At 35.2% G+C, this 21,290-nt stretch overlaps 2 protein-coding genes across 2 annotated transcripts; one reads left to right on the top strand and one right to left on the bottom strand.

The window, feature by feature from the left end:
• Positions 1-11,042: 11,042 nt before the first annotated feature.
• LOC107484713 ((S)-ureidoglycine aminohydrolase) lies at positions 11,043-16,183 on the bottom strand. Its single transcript, XM_052262309.1, has 13 exons — positions 15,951-16,183; positions 15,682-15,767; positions 14,987-15,098; positions 14,825-14,901; positions 14,366-14,405; positions 14,157-14,220; positions 13,674-13,759; positions 13,225-13,306; positions 12,750-12,806; positions 12,577-12,615; positions 11,746-11,816; positions 11,502-11,555; positions 11,043-11,348 (listed from the first exon to the last, which is right to left on the bottom strand). Exons 1-13 carry the CDS (start codon positions 16,181-16,183, stop codon positions 11,279-11,281), a joined length of 1,071 nt encoding a protein of 356 aa, XP_052118269.1. The 3' UTR covers positions 11,043-11,278.
• A 1,941-nt stretch (positions 16,184-18,124) lies between these two features.
• LOC127747752 (protein FAR1-RELATED SEQUENCE 2-like) lies at positions 18,125-18,622 on the top strand. Its single transcript, XM_052262311.1, has one exon. It carries the CDS (start codon positions 18,125-18,127, stop codon positions 18,620-18,622), a length of 498 nt encoding a protein of 165 aa, XP_052118271.1.
• The last annotated feature ends 2,668 nt before the right edge of the window (positions 18,623-21,290 follow it).

Below are 21,290 nucleotides of genomic sequence, written 5' to 3' on the forward strand. Positions count from 1 at the left end.
CTCAGCCTTTTTCAACTCTTGGCTTTTTCTCAAGCTTTCTCACAATGCCTTTTCTCTCAAGAAATTACAGAAAGATAAGCTTAGAAAAGTACATCACAATCAGAAAAACATGAAGGAGATTGACTTCATCAACAGCCTATGTGCTATGCGAAAAACCAGATTAGCAAGCCTCTGATTCAGTTCTTCATACTGGCGGAATGCACCTTTGAATAGGTTACACTGTCCAGTTAGTTGAACTTCTTCAAAGAGCTTTCTCAGAACAAACACATCAAGTTCACTGGTTATCTCTCCTTACTTCAGAATGAACAACAAGCTTCTTTTTATCTCCTTGCATGTTCCTTAGTTCTTCTTCCAAGGTCAACATCTTGAGCCTTGAGCTTCACCAACCCACAAACTCACTTTTTCTTCTCTATCATCAGAGTGGAACCTTTCCTTCTGACTTTTCCAACTTGACCGAAAGCCATGAAGGAGTAACCGAAATTGTTTTCCAATGGTCAACCAAATCTGAACCATAGGGATGCAACTTGGTCCGCAAGAATCTCTTGTGACCGTGGATTTGTAGCAGTGAAGAACAAAGATCAACTTTTTCTTTGAATGCCATTTTCAGATAGAACAGAGAGTAGGGAAGAAAGGATGAAGATCTGATGCATGCAAGACGAGATGGATTACCTTTCTTAAGCTTGATTTGGATTAGATTTTCTACTTTAGCTTCTGTGCTTCAAGCTTAGATTTTCTCTTTCTTTCTTCTTTGGTTACTAGCTTATGGAGGAAGCTTTTCTTCTCTTTCTCTTTCTTACTTTAATGAAGTCTTGATGTGACTTGATTAGAGAGGAGAACGTTGCTTTGGTTGGAGCAATATGGTGGGAATTGAAAATCAAATCGGGCTTGGATCGGTTTGGTTCATGTAACCCGTTTGGCCCATCTGATTTCTTTGGCTTCTATCTTTTGCTTTTGTTTGGGCTTTACCCATCAGCTTTGCTATATTGTCTTTATACCATTTTGGGCTGCTTGGATGAATTTGTCCTGCAACATGAAATAAATAATTAGTAATATGCCATTAAAATTTGATCAACACTAATTATTTATTTTGCCCAAAAATAATGTTTGTCATCACTAATTAATTTAGTTAATTTCTTAACTCAACAAGGAACATAAAGGTATTGTGTATAAAAACTGAAGGTAAAAAGGTCTCTGAGAAGATAAAAGGACAATATGGTTATTATGAGAAAAAAAACTAAGGGCAAAATGATCTTAGAAAATAAACTACAGAGTTAAGCTAAGATGCCCTACGAAACTATAATAAACCCCAAGATGCTTATGAACTTATGACTGTCTGGTAGAACAGAGGTTCCGCCCCGCTTGACCAAAGTTAGAATGATACCTCAAGATGCTTATGAACTTATGACTGTCTGGTAGAGCAGGGTTCCACCCCGCTTGACCAAAGTCAGAATGATTAGGGACACCCACCTGTATGTTTGAAAACTGTTTTTCAACTAGGAGCATCTTGGCCTGGCAGCATGGACCCTATCCGCGGGTACCCGACCCGGTCGGGTAGGGTTTACCAACCCAATCTGCTGCGGGTAGGGTTGGGTGCAGGTTGAGTCTCAACCCTACCTGCACCCCCCTCAATAGTATGTGTTATATATTTTAAAAATGTTACCTATGGAAGTTAAACCAAGGACCTTGAGCATGTGTAAAAGGTTTTTGGCCACTGAACCAAATTTATGAATTTGTAAACTTTACTTATTAGTTTTATTACATATTGATAGAATATTTAAATAAAAAAAATTGATGGGGCCATGACCATTTTGACCAACCATTGTTCCAAAGAAACCTTCAGTCAAATAAACGTCCTCATTGTACGTTTAGGGTTCAAATAAAGAAAAATGCATCCTTCAGTCCTTCACTTTTTCTCTCTTCGAACCATGGAAGCCTTCGCACACTAAGCCCTAGGCCCTTCGCCGAACAGCTTCGTCTTCGTCTCACTCACCGCCATCGTCTTCGTCTGCACTCTGGGTGTTCGTCGTCTTCGCCTATCTTCTGCCCACTGCTCCCTGTTCTTCATTTTTTTAATTTTTTTCATGCACTCTATTTCTAGCTTTCTACTCACTGTTCTGTTCTCTCTTTTTTTAACTGCTCACTGCTCTGTTCTTCGTTTTGTTGTGTTTGTGATTTGTGTTTGTGCTACTTGTTATTAAACTGTGTTGTGATTTTGTGTTTGTGTTTGTGCTGATTCATCTGGTGATTCTGCTTGCCGCCTCAGATTGACGGTCAGTGCTTGCTCACTTGTTCTTCACTTTTTTAATTTTGTTAATGCTTTGTTTAGTATTCTATTGTGCTGCTGTTTTGTGGGTGGGTTGTGATTATTTTGTGTAACGATGTGCTGCTTTGTGTTTTGTTAATGCATTTCTTCACCAATTTTCTTGGCATCTTTATCTTCGTACAGGTGATAGCTTACCATGTTGTTATGGCTGATCCAAAGTATGAAGGGAACTAGGATACTTTGTAGTTGTGATTTTCATGTTGTAGACTTAGTTATTTTTCTAATGGAAGTTAAGTTGATATAGAAAGGAACTTTATTTTGAGAAGATGATCGAATATTTGTTATTAGTTTGGTTAATTTAATGATTTTTTCTTTGGCTTTTTGTGACTATCCTAATGAGTTTAATAGTTATATAATAACTAATGAATGACAAATGGTTAATAATTGATGAGATCAAATGTTATATTAGATTTTGGTTGATACAATGATTTACATTTGGAAGACATTTTAAAGTTTATGTTAGACTACGGTTGAACTGAGTGGACTAATAAACCAATTATTTGAACGGTTAGATGATCAATTCGGTTTTCAGAACTTTAACCCAATTAGTATTCAGTAGTTAGTACGGGAGAGTAATACTTGTTTAATTAATTTTGACTCATTTCTACAACAATAATTCTTAATTTCTTATACCTTTCCAAAAAGAGTGAAGTTGAAATCCTGTTACTAGAAAATAGAATTTTTTACTAGCTATGACAAGATGATTATTTTCTTTTTTCTTTTTTTTTTGTTTTATGTGTGTGTGTAATTTGATTATGTAATTTGATTTTATTTGGACTAGTTGTAATTTGTAGATCTGACTATCTATATAAAGAGTATTAAACATGTCACATATATAAATATATATATATATATATATATTTGTAGGGAATTCACTTCGAAATGTCATGTACCAACATGGATGTAGTGGCACAAGATGTGGCTGCAAAAGAACAACAACAAGAACTCCCGATGAAAGCAACCGCTAATTTTGTTCCAGATGAGTCCACTTCGATTGAAAATAGCAACAAATCGAGTGTGAAGAGTGTTTATTGGTAATACTTTAGTCGATTTCAAGAGGGAAAAGACTGAAAGGAAAAATGCAACCATTAAAAATCTGTTCTTGGAGCCAATCCAAGAAATGAAACTACAAATTTGAAGAATTATGTGCTCCACTATTGTAAAAGGATCAAATTAGCAAACTCTAGACAATCAACAATTGCTGATTCTTTGTCTAAACATGCAAGGAGTGCTGCGGAAGCTTTTGTATTTGATCCATCTTATACAAGAAGATGTATTGCCAAGGCCATATGTATGCATGAGTACCCTTTATCTTTTGTGGAACATGTTGGAATTAAGGAAGTATATGCATCAATGCAACCAACTTTTAAGGTGCCTATCGAAACACAATCAAGAAGGACATTTTTGAAATGTATGAGTTGGAGAAGCCTAACATGACTAAACTAATGGATGGAAATGATAGTCGAGTAGCAATTACAACCGACATATGGACTTCCAACCAAGAAAAAGGATATATGGTTGTCACAGCACACTACATTGATAGTTCATAGATTTTACAAATGCGTGTATTAAGGTAATCTTCTAAATTATACTTCTAGTAATTGATATAACTTTTAATATTTTTTTACTTGAAATTAATTTATCTTTTAGATAATAATTGAAATATGTTTTTGAACGATTTTCAGTTTTACTTATGTTCCCGCTCCTCATACAAGTGAAGTGCTCTCGAATGCATTAATAAAAGTTTTGTTACAGTGGAACATAGATAGAAAATTGTCAACTACTACATTGGATAATTGCTCTACTAATGGTGCTATGGTTGATGAGTTGTTGGGGCGCTTAGATTCAAAATATTTGTTGTTGGGGTTTCCATGTTGCATATGCGTTGTTGTGCTCATATCTTGAACCTAATTGTAAAAGATGGTCTAAATTTGGTTAAGGAGAGTGTGAAAAAAATTTGTGGCAGTGTGGGGTATTGGACTTCAACCCCTAAAAGATATGAAACTTTTGTGAGTTGGTGTAGTAAGTCAAATGTTCAATTTACAAAAAAAATTGCTCTTGATTGTCCAACTAGATAGAACTCCACTTATGTGATGTTAGAGATTGCATGGTTGTATCAAAATGTGTTTCCTCGATTAAGACAAAAGGATCCTAATTACAAAAGTTTACCAAGCAATGAGGAGTGGGACCTAGCTAAAGAAATTTGTGGTAAATTAAAGTTGTTTTATGATGTGACACAATTATTTTCTGGTACTCAAGTTCCAACAACCAACATTTATTTTAACAAAGTATGTGATATAAATGTTGCCTTAAAAAAATGGTTTATTTCTCCAAATCCACTTATTAGTAATATGGCATGTAGTATGAGGGTAAAATTTGATAAGTATTGGAAAGAAATTCATGGCATGATGTGTGTTGCTGTCATTCTAGATCCTAGGTATAAGCTTGCTAGGCTTGAGTATAAATTCTCAATGTTATGTCAAAATCACGATGAGTACTCAAGTAAGATTGAAAGGATCAAACAGATATGCTATGACTTGCTTCATGAGTACCAACAGAATCCGTCTAATTTAAGTAATGCATTTGAGGATTCTACACAAGAGCTACAGATGAATGCAGAGCAAGATGATGATGATGCTTACCAGTTGTATATTAGACAAAAGAAGAGGAAAAATGGTTCATTTGTGAAGATTGAATTGGATCATTACATAGAAGAAGATGTTCATCCTTTGAGTGCCGACTTTGATATTTTACCTTGGTGAAAAGTGAATGGAACTTGATTTCCAACACTTCAAATAATTGCGAGAGATATATTTACTATCCCTGTGTCTACTGTTGCTTCTGAGTCTTCTTTTAGCACAAGTGGTCGAGTAATTGCTCCTCATCGTAGTAGTCTTCATGAAGATACTGTGGAAGCTCTTATGTGTAATCAAAACTGGTTGTGGGCAGCATATCGTCAAAAAGTTTATTTATGATTTAACTTTTCTATTTGTTTATGGTAATGTTAAATTTATATATAGATTTATTAATAAATAAATTTATTATCTTTGATTTTTAGGTGGAAAACCTGATTATCAAACTGCAAATGATGATGATGATGATGATGATGATGATAATGATGCTGTATCTGAAGTTATAGACTAGTGATGGTGTTGTTGCAACAAATGAAATGCTCATGGAGACATGAAATTAAATAATTTTATTTATGTTTATGTTATTTACTTAGACAAAGACTTCTATGTGTAATTTAATATATGATGGTTATGTTGTGTATGAGATACTTGTGTTATTTGTGGGATAATTTGTGTTGTTTGAATACTTGTGTTAATTGATGGTTATGTTGTGTATGAGATACTTGTGTTATTTATGAGATACTTGTGTCATTATAATGTTTCTTTTTGTCAACCCGCAGGTAGGGTAGAGTTGAGTGTTGGTTAAAAACTCAACCTGCGGGTGGGGTTAGGGTTGGGTTCAAACCTTACCCTACCCTACCCATTGTGTTTTGTGTTCTGTGGCTAGAGACTGGAACTAAAATTTCAGTCCCAAGCACAAAATTTCAGTCCTTTCAGTACCATCAGAAAGTGAGGACATAGAGGATTGAAATTTTTGGTAACGGAGAGTGAAATTGTAATAACATTTTATTTCAAAAATACCCTTATCCAATTTTTCAAATTCCAAGTCTAACCCACCTTCCCTTTGCCTCTCAAACCATGCCTCCTTCCGTCTAACCCTATTTTTCCTCTGTTTACTCAAATAACATCCACTGTAACTGAATAGTGAAGCCAGATGAGCCTCTTGGAACCTTAAAGCCAACCATAACAACGCTCATCACTGTTTATCGTTGTTGCTTGTCACTGAGCTAACGCTGCCACTCGTCATTGCACCATTACTGTCCTACACCACTTCCCCTTTCAACTTCTCCCAAGAGGTAAAAATAATATTTTTTTACACTGCAGAAAAAAGAAGTTTGTTTTCACTAAAATATTTGAAAGGCCTATTCCATTTTTTATAAGGGGATATAGTGCTCCTTTACATTTTGAATCTGATCTCAGAGATGATGATTTGTTTTTCCTTGTAGCTAATAATTTGGATGAATTCAACTAGTTTGTCTTCTTCAAAGGGGTGTGTAGATGAAGAAATTTAAAGAAGAAGAGGGAAAATGGGAAAGAGAGAAAGGAAAAAGGATATTCAAGTAATTTTATTTGTTTCAATCTGTATATTTTATCTTAAATCAAATAAGATTCTAAAACATAACTCAATCCTTTAACTTTTACACCAAACACAATATAAAGACTTATTTTAATATTTTATCTCTCAGTCTTAGTCTTTCTTCCAAACGTAACTTTATGTACTAACTTCTGGGCAATATGTATTTGGGTCTGATGTATTCACTATGACTTATATTCATTGTGTTGATATTCAAAACTGAGCCCTCGCGATATATATTTCACGTTATATTTTGTTTGTATGGATTTGTGATTTTATCAATGTCTATTTTAAATCTCAATAACCAAATTATAAAGCTTGGCTAACTTACACAATTCCAATAAATGCAACATGCTCATGTCTATATATGTAATATAGAGTCTAGAGTCCTATAGTCCAACTGAATGGTAATGCCTGACGATTAGCATTGGTAATTACGTACTGAGAGTTGGGTCGTTACACTACCTAAGACTTGTATATATACAATCTAGAAATATCTAATGTTTCTACATATTAAAACCTATTAAGTTGCTATATGATTATTCATGGATTGATTAACATGGAATCTCATCGGAATAGTCATTTATATCACTCAATCACTCAAGTATATAGGGTTAAAGCATTTATCCTCAACAATTGCTTTCCCTAGACTTTCCCTTCTCCTAAGATTTTCTATACACTATATAAATCATTGCTCGTTACAACAATTTAGCTTGAGGATAAACTTCTATTAGTTCTATATAAATCGTTGATGGCCACAACGATTTATCATGATGATTAGCCTTATATAATATGCTGGAATTACTAGTGTGAGGAGGCTACAAATCGCTTTCAGTTCTTGCGATTTACTATTCCACCAACTTGTTTCTGTCAAGTAAAGACAAACACCTAGAAGTGCCTATGATGGACAAAACAAAGCGTCTCTACTAATGAAATAAGATTGTCATGTTTTTGTACATATAAATGAAGAGGTTTGTGTGTAAAATTCTTTTGATTTGGTTGATTTGATATTAAATATAATTAAAAGTAGGTTGTTTTTATTTGTTTTAGAACAATAGAGATGGTGTTGGTTGAAATTAGATGCTATAGATAAAACTAAATTAGAATGTGGGGCATATACATTGTTATTCTTTTAAGGTGTAAATAGTCATTTCTGACCATGAAAGATTCGGACGCTGACAAAACTGACCATGAAAAATTGAAACTAAAGTTATACCCATATAAGATAAGTTTCGTTTGACAAAAATGGCCAATTATTACATTTTTGTTCATAATTCCGTAAATACCCCTGACCCTTCATCTTCCTTTATCTCTGAACCTAATCTCTAACCTTAATAATTCAACCCCGCTCATTCCTCCTCTGCCTCTACCCTCTATCCTCTCGCCTGTCACAATCCTATTCCACCACCACCATCCCCTCCATCTCCCTCACCTCTATTCTCTTCTCCCGAGGTTCCCAAGCCTCGCCCACTTCCACTGCTCTGCCCTTCTTTCCGACAATAACCTCCTTTTCATCTCAAAAACATGCCCCAACCTCAAAATTGTCAACCTCTCCTTTCGTCCCTCCTCCGTCTAGTGCCGCACCTTCCGCCACTTCTCCCACCGCACCATTTCCTCCCTCGCTTCCCAATGCCACCTCTTATCCACAGTTTCACTCTGTCAGAGAACCGGTGTTGCTAATGCTAGTGTCACAGTGATCTGTGCCGCTATAAACTAACACCTAAGGCACCTATACCTAGGGCGGTGCTCCCTCATCGGAGACGATGCACTTGAGGCGATCGGACGTTTGAATTCTCTCCAAGTTTTGAACTTGGAGGGTTGTTCGTTGGTTACGGATCTTGGGTTAGGGTTTTTAGCTTCTAGGCTATTGACCAAAACTCTCAAAATTTTTATTCTTGTGGAGTGGGATGGAATCATCGACACTGGAGTTTCCAATTTGAAAAGTTTTTCCTCTCTAGAGGAGCTGAGGAGGGTCTTCAATAGCAGTGGAAGAAGTGACTAAAGGGGATGGATGAGGAAGGAAATGGAGCAGTGGTAGTGTTAGAATTAGTGATGGTCGACGGAGAAGGGAGGGTGAGAGTGATCGTGGTGGTGGAATGGGATTGTGATGGTAGAGAAAGATGGAAGGTAGAGGCAGAGGAGGAGGGAGCGGAGTTAAATTGTTAGGGCTAGGATTAAGTTTAAAGATAAATAAAGATGAAGGGTCAAGATATTTACAAAATTTTGAATAAAAAATTAATAATTGGTCTTTTTTTCGTATACGGGTATAACTTTAGTTCCAATTATTCATAGTCAGTTTTATCAGCATCCAAGTCTTTCATGGTCAGAAATAGATATTTACTCTTCTTTTATATTAGATAGACTTTAAAACTTTAAATTAAGGATATAGTACCCATGACATGAGTTTAGATTAAGGTCAATTTAGTGCTCTCATCTGTAGACTTTATTCGAAAAAATCCTTTCCAATTTTTTTTAATTGAACAATAATCTATCCTTAATTTTTTATTTAATTAGTGTAATTAAAGAATTATATAATATTTTTTAGGTTTTTAGGTATCTAACAAGTTTAATCATATATAACATATGTACTGAGTTTAAAAACTTTATCTTGCGATATAGTCTATCCATTGTATTAGAAGCAGTAAGAGACAGTAGAATATGCCTCTTCATAGCTGCATATTTCCTTACCTAGAGGCTGTTGGACTACACCACCTCGCTACTATATCCCCAAACTTCGGATACAACTTAATCACTCTCAATTCAAGAAAATTTATGCAACACAAAACAAAACTTGCAAACTCATCAGACTCTCTCAAAAGGAATCGTAGTCCACAAAATCTGATACAAAAGAAGTAAGAATCTTATAAAACAATTTTTCCACATACTTCATTCCATATCCTCCAAGTCTTTGTAGTATACTATTTTGCAATTCTACAAAATTAGGTTATAAATAGATAATGACATTAATTGGATCCTTAGTAGTGAAAATTATTCACTCTCTAGACTTCTTAATCTTCCTTTTATGGTGTACAAGAACTAAAAAACTTTAATCATCCTTCATCCATTGTATTTACAACTCTAAAAAAATACACATTGAAATTTCTTATTTATATAAGTTATATCACACCATATTTGAATCATGGCAATGCACCACAATTTACATATGACTCAGTATCAATCATGGCAATGTTCTCAATGATCTAAAAACTGCCCATGAGACAAGGTAAATCATGGAGGATTTACTTACTGCAATTTTATAATACTAAATCATTGTTCACCTCAACGACTTATGTAAATCACTCGTGCCAAGGTAAAAAATTGGATTAAGTACTTTTTTTGTCCCTAAGATCTAAGGTCAAAATCAAAATCGTCTCTAATTTTGTGGATGTTGCTGTTGACTTATTTTGTGGTAGTTGTTGTTGCTGAATTTGCTGCTATTGAAAGAAAAGGGTTGGGAGTAGTTTGTGGGTGGATGATAGTGATTTAGGATTATGAACAGGTAAAAGAGAGAAAGAATGTGTGATAGTTATGGTGGCAGTGATGATGGTGATGGTTATGATAGCACTGGTGATGGCGATGAAGAAAGGAAGAGGGAGAGAGATGCGTAGCGATGATGATGATGATGCAGAAGTGGTGGTGAGGGTGAGGAGTTTTTTTTATTATTTTTGTTTAAAGACAAAATTGTCTGAAAAATATCGTTTATAGATAAAGAAACGATTTTATAACGTTTTGTAACGTTGATGATGATCTTAATACGAAAAAAAGATCAAAGACGATTTTGATTTTGACCTCAAACTTTAAAGACGAAAAAAGTACTTAACCCTTAACCCTAAATCATTACAAGCTACCACAATCTACTAATGTTCCAGCTCATAGATAAATCATTTTGGGCTAACACAACTTACTATGTTCGTGTAATACGCTGCTGAGTACAAGGATTTACATGAAAGAAATTAGGATAAATACGTAATATTTTCTGGTTTAGGACATTGATGTTATGTAATGTCGTGAGAGACTAATTTATTCAAATGATTTACCCCTGATTCATAGGATTTAGAGGAAAACTACACTCAGAGCATAATAATGTATTATAGATGGTGGCCTAGTTTTGATGCAAGCATTATTTTCTGTGCTATGGATTGAATCTATGACAATGAGGTCACACGGAAAAACTAAACCATTTTTTTCAAAACACTCCTTAGGGTGGTAAAATAGTTAGTTCACTTGTCTGTATAAGCAAATATCGAGGATTTGAATCTCACCTTGTACATACAACAACTATTGACCAAAGACAAACCCTTAAATAAGGTTCAGATATGCGATAGATTAGTATTATAAAAGAGGAAATATTCCATGTTAAACCCCAACTATAAACCATGCTCATTTTAATTTAAAACTAAATATTAGCAACATGATCACATTCTCTAAATTCAGGCAAAATTTTCCAAAAAAAAAAAAGAAAAAAAAAAAGATTAATCCAGTTAATGGACAAGAAACATAAGAAACCTTTGGATCGATGAAAAACTCAAACCAATGCTGAAAATGAAAGATGAAGCATGAAAGCTAATTTCGTACACAGATATGTTTGTTCAAGGCATGCCCAAAACGAAATTGCACTGAAGCAAAGTTAATAAAGTAATTTACACTTTATGAAGAATTAGATGTATTCAGAAACAAACCTTTTTATTTATAACATCAGCTAAGGTGGCCAATATCATTCATGTTGTTCATCTGAATACCAACATGTGATTATAATGGGCTTCTGTTCACGTCTTTGTACAAGAGATAACGTGATCGAGTTTTTCCTAAGGCACCATACCTGAAGACAGCATCATGTACTTTAGGACATTTGTTGGAAGATGACATGTTAATAAGTTACGTACAAATACAATTTAATGATTCTTTCTTAAGAATTTAGTTAAATGCTCATATCAAAATGGGGATAAGAGAAATATAGTTGTATGTAATTTACCATTGTGGAACAAATGGTGCCATCCAAATGACATCACCTGCTTGAACTGGGTACCTAATCAAAAGAAATCCAAGCAATAGTAATAGTTTAATTTCGATACTTTGTCAGTATAAAAACTCTTATTCTGATATCCAATACACGCGCGCCAAGTGAAACTTTCGTACAAGGGAAGCAGAGAATGTCAGTATCTAGAAATCTATTCAATAGGCTAAGTTTATTGGTAGATCAGGTCTATAGTTCTTACCAACTGTCGCCCAAACGATAAATCCCCTGCCCTTCCAACAGCAGCAAACCATGCTGGTTGTAATGCACTTCCTGCAAAAGTTAGGAACTTAATATGAAACCAAAAAACGCCATTAAACTTTCAAAGGAAAACAAATTAACTTTCCCTATACAGTATTTAAGTCCAAGAAGTGTATTGTGGATGTTAAATTAACATTTCTAACCATGAAACTTTAAAACAATGACAAATTTAACTAAAATTGAACGAAACTAGTTTTGTATCCACAAAAGATGATTTCTATGTGACAAAAGTACCCAACATTAATTTTATTCATGTGTAGATTTGTTAATATTCTGAACTTTCATGGGTAGAAATGATAGTTTTTGGTCTTTCATGAATACAAAATAGTTTCATTTATTCATGGGTAAATTTGTCAACATTTTAAATTTTCATAGATAGAAATAGTAGTTTACTCAAGTAGAAATGCTCCTGAGGATGACAAAAACAATTCCTCTGAAATGACAAAAGAAAAAGAATAAAAAACAACCACTATTGTGCAGCCCAAGACTATCAGTACACCTTAAAATTTCAAATATTTTACAGTTTGACAGCTTTTACCAAAGATATAATCGTAAATTTAAGTACATAATGGCATTTCTATAAAAACTTTTGGATGATTAACATTAGAAAATTACCTCGCTGTTATGTTCCATTATTTCAAAGTGCAAGGTAAAGTTAACTTATTAGCATACCCCATGATAATAGTAGAGACATTCTTAATGAACCTGAAGACATACTTAATCAACAGATTGATATTATCGCTAATTTGAGGGAAGCAGAGCGGAAAACTACCTTGACATTGAGATATTCCCCAGGTTGAAAATCCATAATCTGCAGTACATCAATAACATTTGAGTAAAAAGACCATATAATAAGGTCAAGAGAAAATAAATAAATGAAAGGAACAAAAACTTGGTCAAAAATATGGGTGGGCACATGAGAATATAGAAAGAATTTGAGCTTACATGGATATTGAAGTCATATGCCAAAGATGTAGGGAGAAGCTTCCGCAGTTCAAAAATCTGATGATGGATACAAAAAATGAATAAAATTGCATGAGAAGATGCTTGCATAAAATAAAACATAAAAAATAACACAAGAAGCAGCTTGATTCTTCAGGATATACTTCAAGCAATGGTAATATGTATAACCAGTTATGTAATGTACCAACAAAAGTCAGACACTGGACATGATTCAGAATCATTAAATGTGGACTCTCAGTTTAATATAACAAGTGAACCGGATCTTCAGAATGCACCCAATACATGTAGGAATTGCCCCAGGGAATGAAATCAGTATTTGTAACATATGCATAAATGTCCTTTCATGAACTATCATCGAAAATTGGAGAATGTCCGATTCAAAATTAAACCAAAAAGATAAGAGAAAAAAAAACGAGAAAGCATATTGCTTTAAAACATATTGGAATCAATAAATTACCTCGCCTGGTGTTTCAAGGAGTGGCTGTCTATCTGTTGAACTAACCACTGGCTCTGGGACGAGATTTTGTAGTGGAGCATATCTAAAAGTTTATAGAAGTTTTGGTAGTTCAAGTCATTAGAATAGTCATATGAATGGCTGCCATTTAAAAATGAGTAACAAAAATATGATATTTAATACTGGAAAATCGCACCAACTTTTGTTGTTATTTCTACTGACATTTTGATGTCAAAGAAACTTGAAAAATAAAAGTGTGAACAATCCATTTGAATTTTAGGTCAGGCTGTCTACATTACACCCTTTGGGTGCAGTCCTTCCTTAGACCCTGCATTCATGAGGAATGCTTGTGCACCATGCTACTTTTTTTTTAAAAAAATACCATTATTGGGTGAATTACATAATGCCCATGGTGGAGCCATAAGTATATGGGGAAGTAAGACAATACAAACCTTCGTTCAAATACAACAATAGTAGCAGGAGAATCACTTTCAATGGAATGTTCAAAATTTGGAGGTAAATAAGCATAAGAATCCACCTGGAAAATTAAGAGGTAAATAAGCAAATGAAAACATGACATAAAAATCTGTGGCCTCTATAAACAAAATTGTGATTGTCACCCTCATTCTTCCTGAATATTGATATATATGCCAGAAGTCAAATAAACATGAAAGACACTTTGCAGTCCATGCTACAAATAGACTTAGGTTATAAGTTTTACACTGAAAGGATATATATTTCTATCCTCTTTATAACATGAAAGCAAGAGGACTTACCAACGGAGCTATTGTTAAATTAGAATGTCAAATCTAACATTTTGAGCAAACCAAAGCATAGAATATAAGAAACCAGAAAGCATTATTTTAAGCAGTCAACCAATTCATGCTTTTTGAAATATCAGTAATATCATCATAAAACAATCATAAACTTAATACCTTCAGAATATGGCTGTTGCCGGCAGTAGTGAGTGTGACACCACCTTGGAGCACAAAGATTAATCTAATAGAATAAAACATGCAAATGGCAAAAAAAGCATATCAAAAATGCATTTAGAGCCAGAAGCAATGTCAGAAAAGTTTGGTGCATTACAGAATAAGGAGTGCTAAAGTTTAAAATTTGAAAGCTGAAATCACAGATTAAAAACCTCTCAACACCATGCGGGGGTAATCCTGATCTAGAATTCTCTGAAAAGGGATAAAGCATATAGATTAGAAGCATACTAAAAAAAATCACCGTTGAGGATATAATGGTTAAGTGAAGTTGTGAAGAGAGTGTCAGAAAGCCTTTTATAAAGGACAATTGCAATCCAATTGCATCACTATTCCTAAAAGTAAAAGCTAACAAATGTGTATCATCGCGGAATATTTTTAAAAGTAAGCTAACACAAGAAAAGAATTAGTGTTAAAATTATGCATCCCATATATGAGCAGAAAGTGAAATCAAAATACTAGTTTTGAGCAAATATATGTGCTCACCGCCTCACCCTGGAATAACTGGTTATATCCCATGCTGAAGAATCAATATCTCATCAAGCGAACAGGAATGTAGCATCTAGACAACTAAAGGAAATACACTAGATGCTGTAAAATAAGTCATAACAAACCTTTCAATTTAGCCAGGTACATTACAAAATGTGAACCCATTTCTGGTGTAACTAAATATGCCCCGGATGTATTGATCCTGTCAAAGCAATTCAAGTTACTAAATCAAAAGAGGCTCAAACCTCTCAACCAAAAGAAAAAGAAAAAACAAAAGTCAAGAGTACCAATCCGGTAATGGGCTATAGACTTGACTTTCTGGTGTTATCAAAGCATGATCACTCTTATAAACGCTGCGTGTAAATCCAGGCAAATCTGACAGAACAAAATCGCAGGAAACTCAAATCAGTATAACTAACTGCTTGGTAGTAAAGCTAGTTAACCAATTAATTTTTTACTCTAGTTGCAATTTCAATACCAACTTAATTTCATTTTTCAACTTTTACTACTCTTCAGTTCAATAAGAAGGATTCAAGAACCAATCAATCACATAATCCATAGAATCAGTAAGTGAACAAGTAATTATCGATAGTAATGAATGATTAATGTTTCTTTCATTCTTAAATTTAACAATTTTTTTTTTTTGTGATGTGAAAAGTAACCTAAAGTGTACCTTGAAGGTGTATAATAATAATAATAATAAGTAAAGCAACAAAACACAACTAAAGCAATCATCTCCTACACTCATCAACTAAGAAAACTTGGCTACCATGAGAACTAACAAACTAATATAATAAGAAGATAACAGAAGATAAATGAGAGAGAGAGAGAGAGAGAGAGAGAGAGAGACAGACAGAGAGAGTACCAAGAACGAGGAGAAGGAGAGAGAAATTGAGCATTGTTTATGTTTTCAAAGGGAGACGAGGATTTTAGCATAACTCAGTGCAGTGGTAGTGAACTAGTGATAGACTGGTAGCATTACAAGCTGACTCACTCATCATCAATGCAGTCACCGCTGAGTGGAGGCGAGCAGAGCCAACAAAACCAATGTTACGAGAACCTAACCGACTATTAAACCGGTCAAATAACTGATTCAATGATTCAGGTTTGGTTAGTGTTCAGAAGGATAAACGCGCATCTTGAATAGGAGATGCTACTATAAAGTTGTATAAAATGTTTTTTTATAAAGACGCTTACATGTCGTTATATTATTGAATGTTTTAATGAATCAATTTTTTAAACGTGAATCACTATTTCCATTCTCGTGAACTCTGAACGTCAAATTCATCCAACCAAAATCCTAAGTTCTCCCTGCAATGGTTCTGCCGCCGTGCCGCTACCGTCCGTGCTGTCTGCGCCTCTGCTTCCTCTCCTGTAGTTCGGCGTCCTCCTTCCCCCTGTCCCCGTCCTCCCTGGCTTCTCTCGAACTTGGAGCAGCTCGCCGCTGTGTCGCCACTCGCTTCGTCTCGCCGGGAGCCGTCCATGTCTCCGTCGAAGGTTAGCAGCACTGCCTTCACTTCTTTGGTTCTTCTCTTCCTTTTATGCCCTGTTGTTGATTTCTGAATGTGAAACTGTGAATGGATTAGTGGAAAATCAAATAATTGATTTTGTGCTGTTGCTCTTTTTTTAATTCCTGAGATTTTGGTTGAAATTTTCTTGCCGCTGCTAAAAATAGAAATCAAATCATTATTGAAATTTTTGTTTAGCTTTATTGATTTCGAGTTTAGTGTGATTAGGGATTACTTGTTACTGTTTTGTAACGATTGATGCTGAATGCTAAAAATGAAAATCAAATCAAGTGTTGTTTGTTGTTGAAGGATAACTTTTGTTGCTGAATACTGAATGCTATTGGTAGTATTAATTTTGCGATGTTATTAATTTTTTGGTTGTGCTGCTGCTGCTATGGGTTCTGGTTCTAGTGTGCTGTTATGTGTTTTGTGGCTCTGTGTTATCCTTCCTCATAGTTCTCTGGAACATGATTCTCTCATACAGTCATACACACTCCTATAAAAGGAGTTAGGAAGCCCATTGCTGATCTGAGTGGTTTTAGCCCTGGTAGCCAATGAGCGCTTGTCTGGTATCAAATGAGCTCAAGTAGTTGAGTAGCTAAAGGCTTTGGTTGCCTTAGATGAAAGAATGTCCTATCTTCGGATAGCTTCCTATAGACTTCTTACCTTATTTTTGGAAGTACCTTTCTTCCCCCAACCATTAAAGGAAAGGCTCATTCCGAGTCACAAGAGCCATTTCTCTTTTTTTTCATAAATTAACAACCAAAAAGCTCTGCCTCAAACTTCAGCCCCTTCGAGTTGGCCACGGGGCAACAGCCTCTGACGCCACACACCATTGCGGTAGGAGGAGGCTTGCTCATCAGCCTACTTTGCCAAGGCGCGGCAGGAGTTAGTCATCAACAGCTGCTACCTCACTAAGCTACCGAGCAGAGCCTACAGATCACTTAGCTGCTAAAAGTGGAAGGAAAATGGCAATCTGAACCAGCAAAAGGATTTCCGCAGCATCAGCGTATTCTCACAATTGCAGGAACAAGAAAACTAACTCTTTTTCTACCCTCTAGTACCTCTTCATCTTTTCTTCTATTTTTGCACTCGTTCACTGTATAGTAAGTCAACCCTTTAGATTACTGGCATAATTGAATTGGAGATTTAAAAGACATAGTTGATTTCTTAATACTGAAAATTCACCTTTAGTTTTGATCTAATTGTTTTGTTTAGTAGGAACTAATAGAATCTCTTCATGGCTTTATCATTGTTGTTTTCTAAGTTATACTAGTTTCTTGTAAGAGAATTAATGCTAGCTAGTCTGGCCTTCCGTTTTGCACAAATAGCAATATATAAATACGGCCATTTTATCATAACTATAGTCACAATTAGGAAGTTTAATTTAATAGTATATGATGTAGATACGCCTACGATACAAATATTTGAGCAGAAACAAAGTATTTGTACATTATAACATATGTTGCAGAATAGGATAATAACAATTAAGAGTATTGAGTATTGATATACTTGTTATCTCTCTTCGAAATGTTACTTTCAGTATTTACTGTTTTAATTTAGCTTTGCATTCTCTCAGGACTTCTTGGAACAACATTTTAATAAGGAGGATATATATTTTAGGTAGGTTTGTTTGATTATTTTAAAAAGACAAATTTCAGTTAAAAACATTTTTTCAGCATCATTTTTAAGCATCACCTTTCATTCACTAGCTTAGCTTGCATATTCTTTGCATTTGATAGGACCAAGTATTTTTTCTACTTCATTTGCTGATTATTCTTTATTTCATCTAATGGATCGGAGCAAAGAATTATCATAACGAGTAATAGTCAGTCACTTTTAAGGGTTTTAATTAATTAATACTAATAGTATTTAATTATTTATTGCCCTTTGATTAATTCATCTCATTAGGGTGCAATGGATGTTGACTCGGAACCACTCAGTTCACAAGATAACGTCAAAGATTGCATGATGACTTGTGTGGAAGAAAATGTTAACTGCACTTGTGATTGCGGTGGCAGCAGTAATAAGTGTGTGTCTGTGACGACCGATGATATTATAAACCAGACCTTTGAAACATCGGATGCAGCTTATAACTTGTATGTACGTTATGCGAGGTTTATCGGGTTTGGAGTTTGCAAGGGTGATATAGCACGTGAAAAAAATGGAACACATCACAGAAGGAGGTTTTTTTGCAGTAAGGAAGGAAAGAGAGCCGAGAAATATATATCTAGTTTGAGTAGGAAGAGGGAGCATAGAGTGCTGACTTGCACTGGTTGTGAAGCCATGCTTGCGGTGTATCTTGACACTAAAATTTTGACTTGGAGGGTTAAAAAATTAGTCGAGAAGCACAACCACGATCTTGTCCCACAAATGCTTGGTGCACCTAATTCCAAACCACCGAGGGTTGACTGAGCCACAAAAAGCTCAGGCGAATACCATGCATGATCATGGTCTTCCAACCTCTAAAATAATGGGACTAATGGTAGGCCAAGCCGGTGGTTATGCCAATGTAGGGTTCACAAAGAAGGACCTAGAATCACTTTCAAAGAACTCGTCGTGCAAAGCTCATTGGTGGGGATTCCAATGCAACGATTAGCTATCTACTTGGGAAAGCAGATGTCAACCCGATGGCCATAGCAAGGTATAGTGCTACTGATGAAGGTTAGCTGGAAAATTTATTTTGGGCAGATGGCATTTGTAGGTCCGATTATCAGTGCTTCAGAGATGTGCTTGCATTTGATACAACTTACCAGAAGAATAAGTACAGAAGGCCGTTGGTAATCTTCTCAAGTTGTAACCATCACCGCCAAACATGTATATTTGGTTTTGCCTTGGTAGAGGACGAACGGACGACAACATATATGTGGTTGTTGCAAAACTTTCTAGAAGTCATGTTGAACAAGTCTCCCAGTGTTGTGGTCACAGATGCTGACGAAGCAATGAAGACAGCAATTCAAGAAATCTTCCCAGATGCAACTCACCGATTATGTGGTTGGCACATTCAGAAGAATGTAATAGCAAACATAAAAAACAAAAATTTTTCCAACGACTTCAAAAGATGTTTGTATGCTCCATGGCATTCGGATGAATTTGAAGAATATTGGGAGAATATGATAAAAAATATAGGTTGGAGGAAAATGAATGGGTTCTAAATTAATATGAGAAGAGGAAAAGTTGGGCAAGCACTTACTTGAGGGATAAATTCTGTGCTGGATTTAGAACAACATCAAGGTGTGAGGCGATAAACAACTTCATCAAGAGGTTTATTTGCATTCGCCAAAGTCTTCTAGAGTTGGTCCAAAATCTTGAACATGCTCTTAGGGACTATAGAAACAATGAATTAGTTTCTCAATTTAAGACGCTGTATGGGGAGCCCGTTCTAACTACTGGGCAAGAAGCATTGGAGCTTTCTGCTGCCAATTTTTACACAAGAGAGATTCTTGGAGAAGTAAAAAAAGAGATTCAATGAGTGATCGTATTAGATGTAATAAATGAGGAAAACATATCAACCACTGTTGTGTTAAAAGTTAAGGAGTGTGACAGGAGGCAACATATATATAATGTACTTTATGATTGCAATACTGATTATATGGAGTGTGAATGTAGTCGGTGGAGTAGTGAAGGCATTCCTTGCAACCACATGTTTTGTGCAATGAAAAGGGTAGGTTTACAGAAGTTGCCAGATAGTCTTCTTTTGAAAAGATGGTCAAAGGATGCCAAGAAGTATCTGGATGAAAGTTCTGCTGGAGGCACTACGCAAGACAGAGAAAGAGAATTTTTAATGCGCTATGGCGCATTGTCAGTGGCAGCTACGTGGATGGTATTCTTAGGAGCTCAAGATGATCCTTCTTTTCATGACACTATGAATGAAGTCTGTCATTGGACCCAAACACTATAACAAAAATCTGGCTTGAAAAGACAAACAAGAGATTCTCCCACGCCAAACTTTGTTGGTGACCCTTTCAGTGGTCAAGACAAAAGGAGCACCCAAGGGGAAAAAGCAGAAGGGTAAACGGAAGTGCACTAAATTCAACTGGTCATGTAAAGAATAAATGTCCTGTGAGAAATGACGGTGACAATTTGGGGGATAAGACTAGTCGTGGTGCGCAAGTTAGCTTTGGTACCGAGGAGGTCAGTAAGATACAATATTGCATTAGTTGTTACTTGAATTAAAACAAACAGGTAACCTCTATGTTGTAGTTATACTTGATAGAATTTTTGCCTCCATGTATTATTTTTTTATAGGAGCTTCCCAAGGACCCTTTGGCTTCTTTAGAGACATTAGCAATGCCAAATACAGAAGTAAATGCACCTGTGCAGCAAGAGTTTGGGCTAGGTGACTCAGGATTGATTAATGCCCATGAGACTCCCATCCCAGCATATAGAAGTCATCAGTGGCTATTACATGTATAAATAATAAGAGATGAATAATTACATTGTTGAAACTTAGTGTTTTGGATAGCCTAAAATTATTTGAAATCACATTATGATTCGCTGAAGTCCTTTTTATTTCTCTCAAATTTGTTTGTGATGTGGAGAACAGGTTGTACAACAAGGACATTATTCGAAGTTCAATGGGATGTAGTAGCATGTACTTGTATATACTCATGAGAGTATGGTTTAAGATGTTAGTTAAATTCTTGGATTTCAAATAGTAGTGCTTTAAGGTTGATATAAATTTTTAATAATTAAATTTTTAGCTATTTATCATAACTTGTCATCGTTACACTCGGCTGAAATGTGCAGAAGGATTCAATAGTTTTGATTTATATAGTTAAAATCTTATTGATTCTTATTCATGCTAAAATTCAAAAGGGTCTCTTGTTGGTTCTTATTCATGCTAAAATGCATGCTAAAATTCTATTTGATTTACGAAATGCATGGAAAAATTATTATAACTGTAATATACCTTCCATGGTTGATGTCTCGACAAGTATCAATCTGTGTGCTAAAGGAAAAGACGATTTGGAACATGTGTTCTCTTCCTGAGAAAAAAGAGAGTATTGCACCTACCTCTTCCAGAGGGATCTCTGCAACAGTCCCATGATAACTCCAGAGGTGAAGCCATGCGATCCTTTGA

This window comes from Arachis duranensis, chromosome 1 (genome assembly GCF_000817695.3).
Source record: "Arachis duranensis cultivar V14167 chromosome 1, aradu.V14167.gnm2.J7QH, whole genome shotgun sequence".
Lineage (NCBI taxonomy): Eukaryota > Viridiplantae > Streptophyta > Magnoliopsida > Fabales > Fabaceae > Arachis > Arachis duranensis.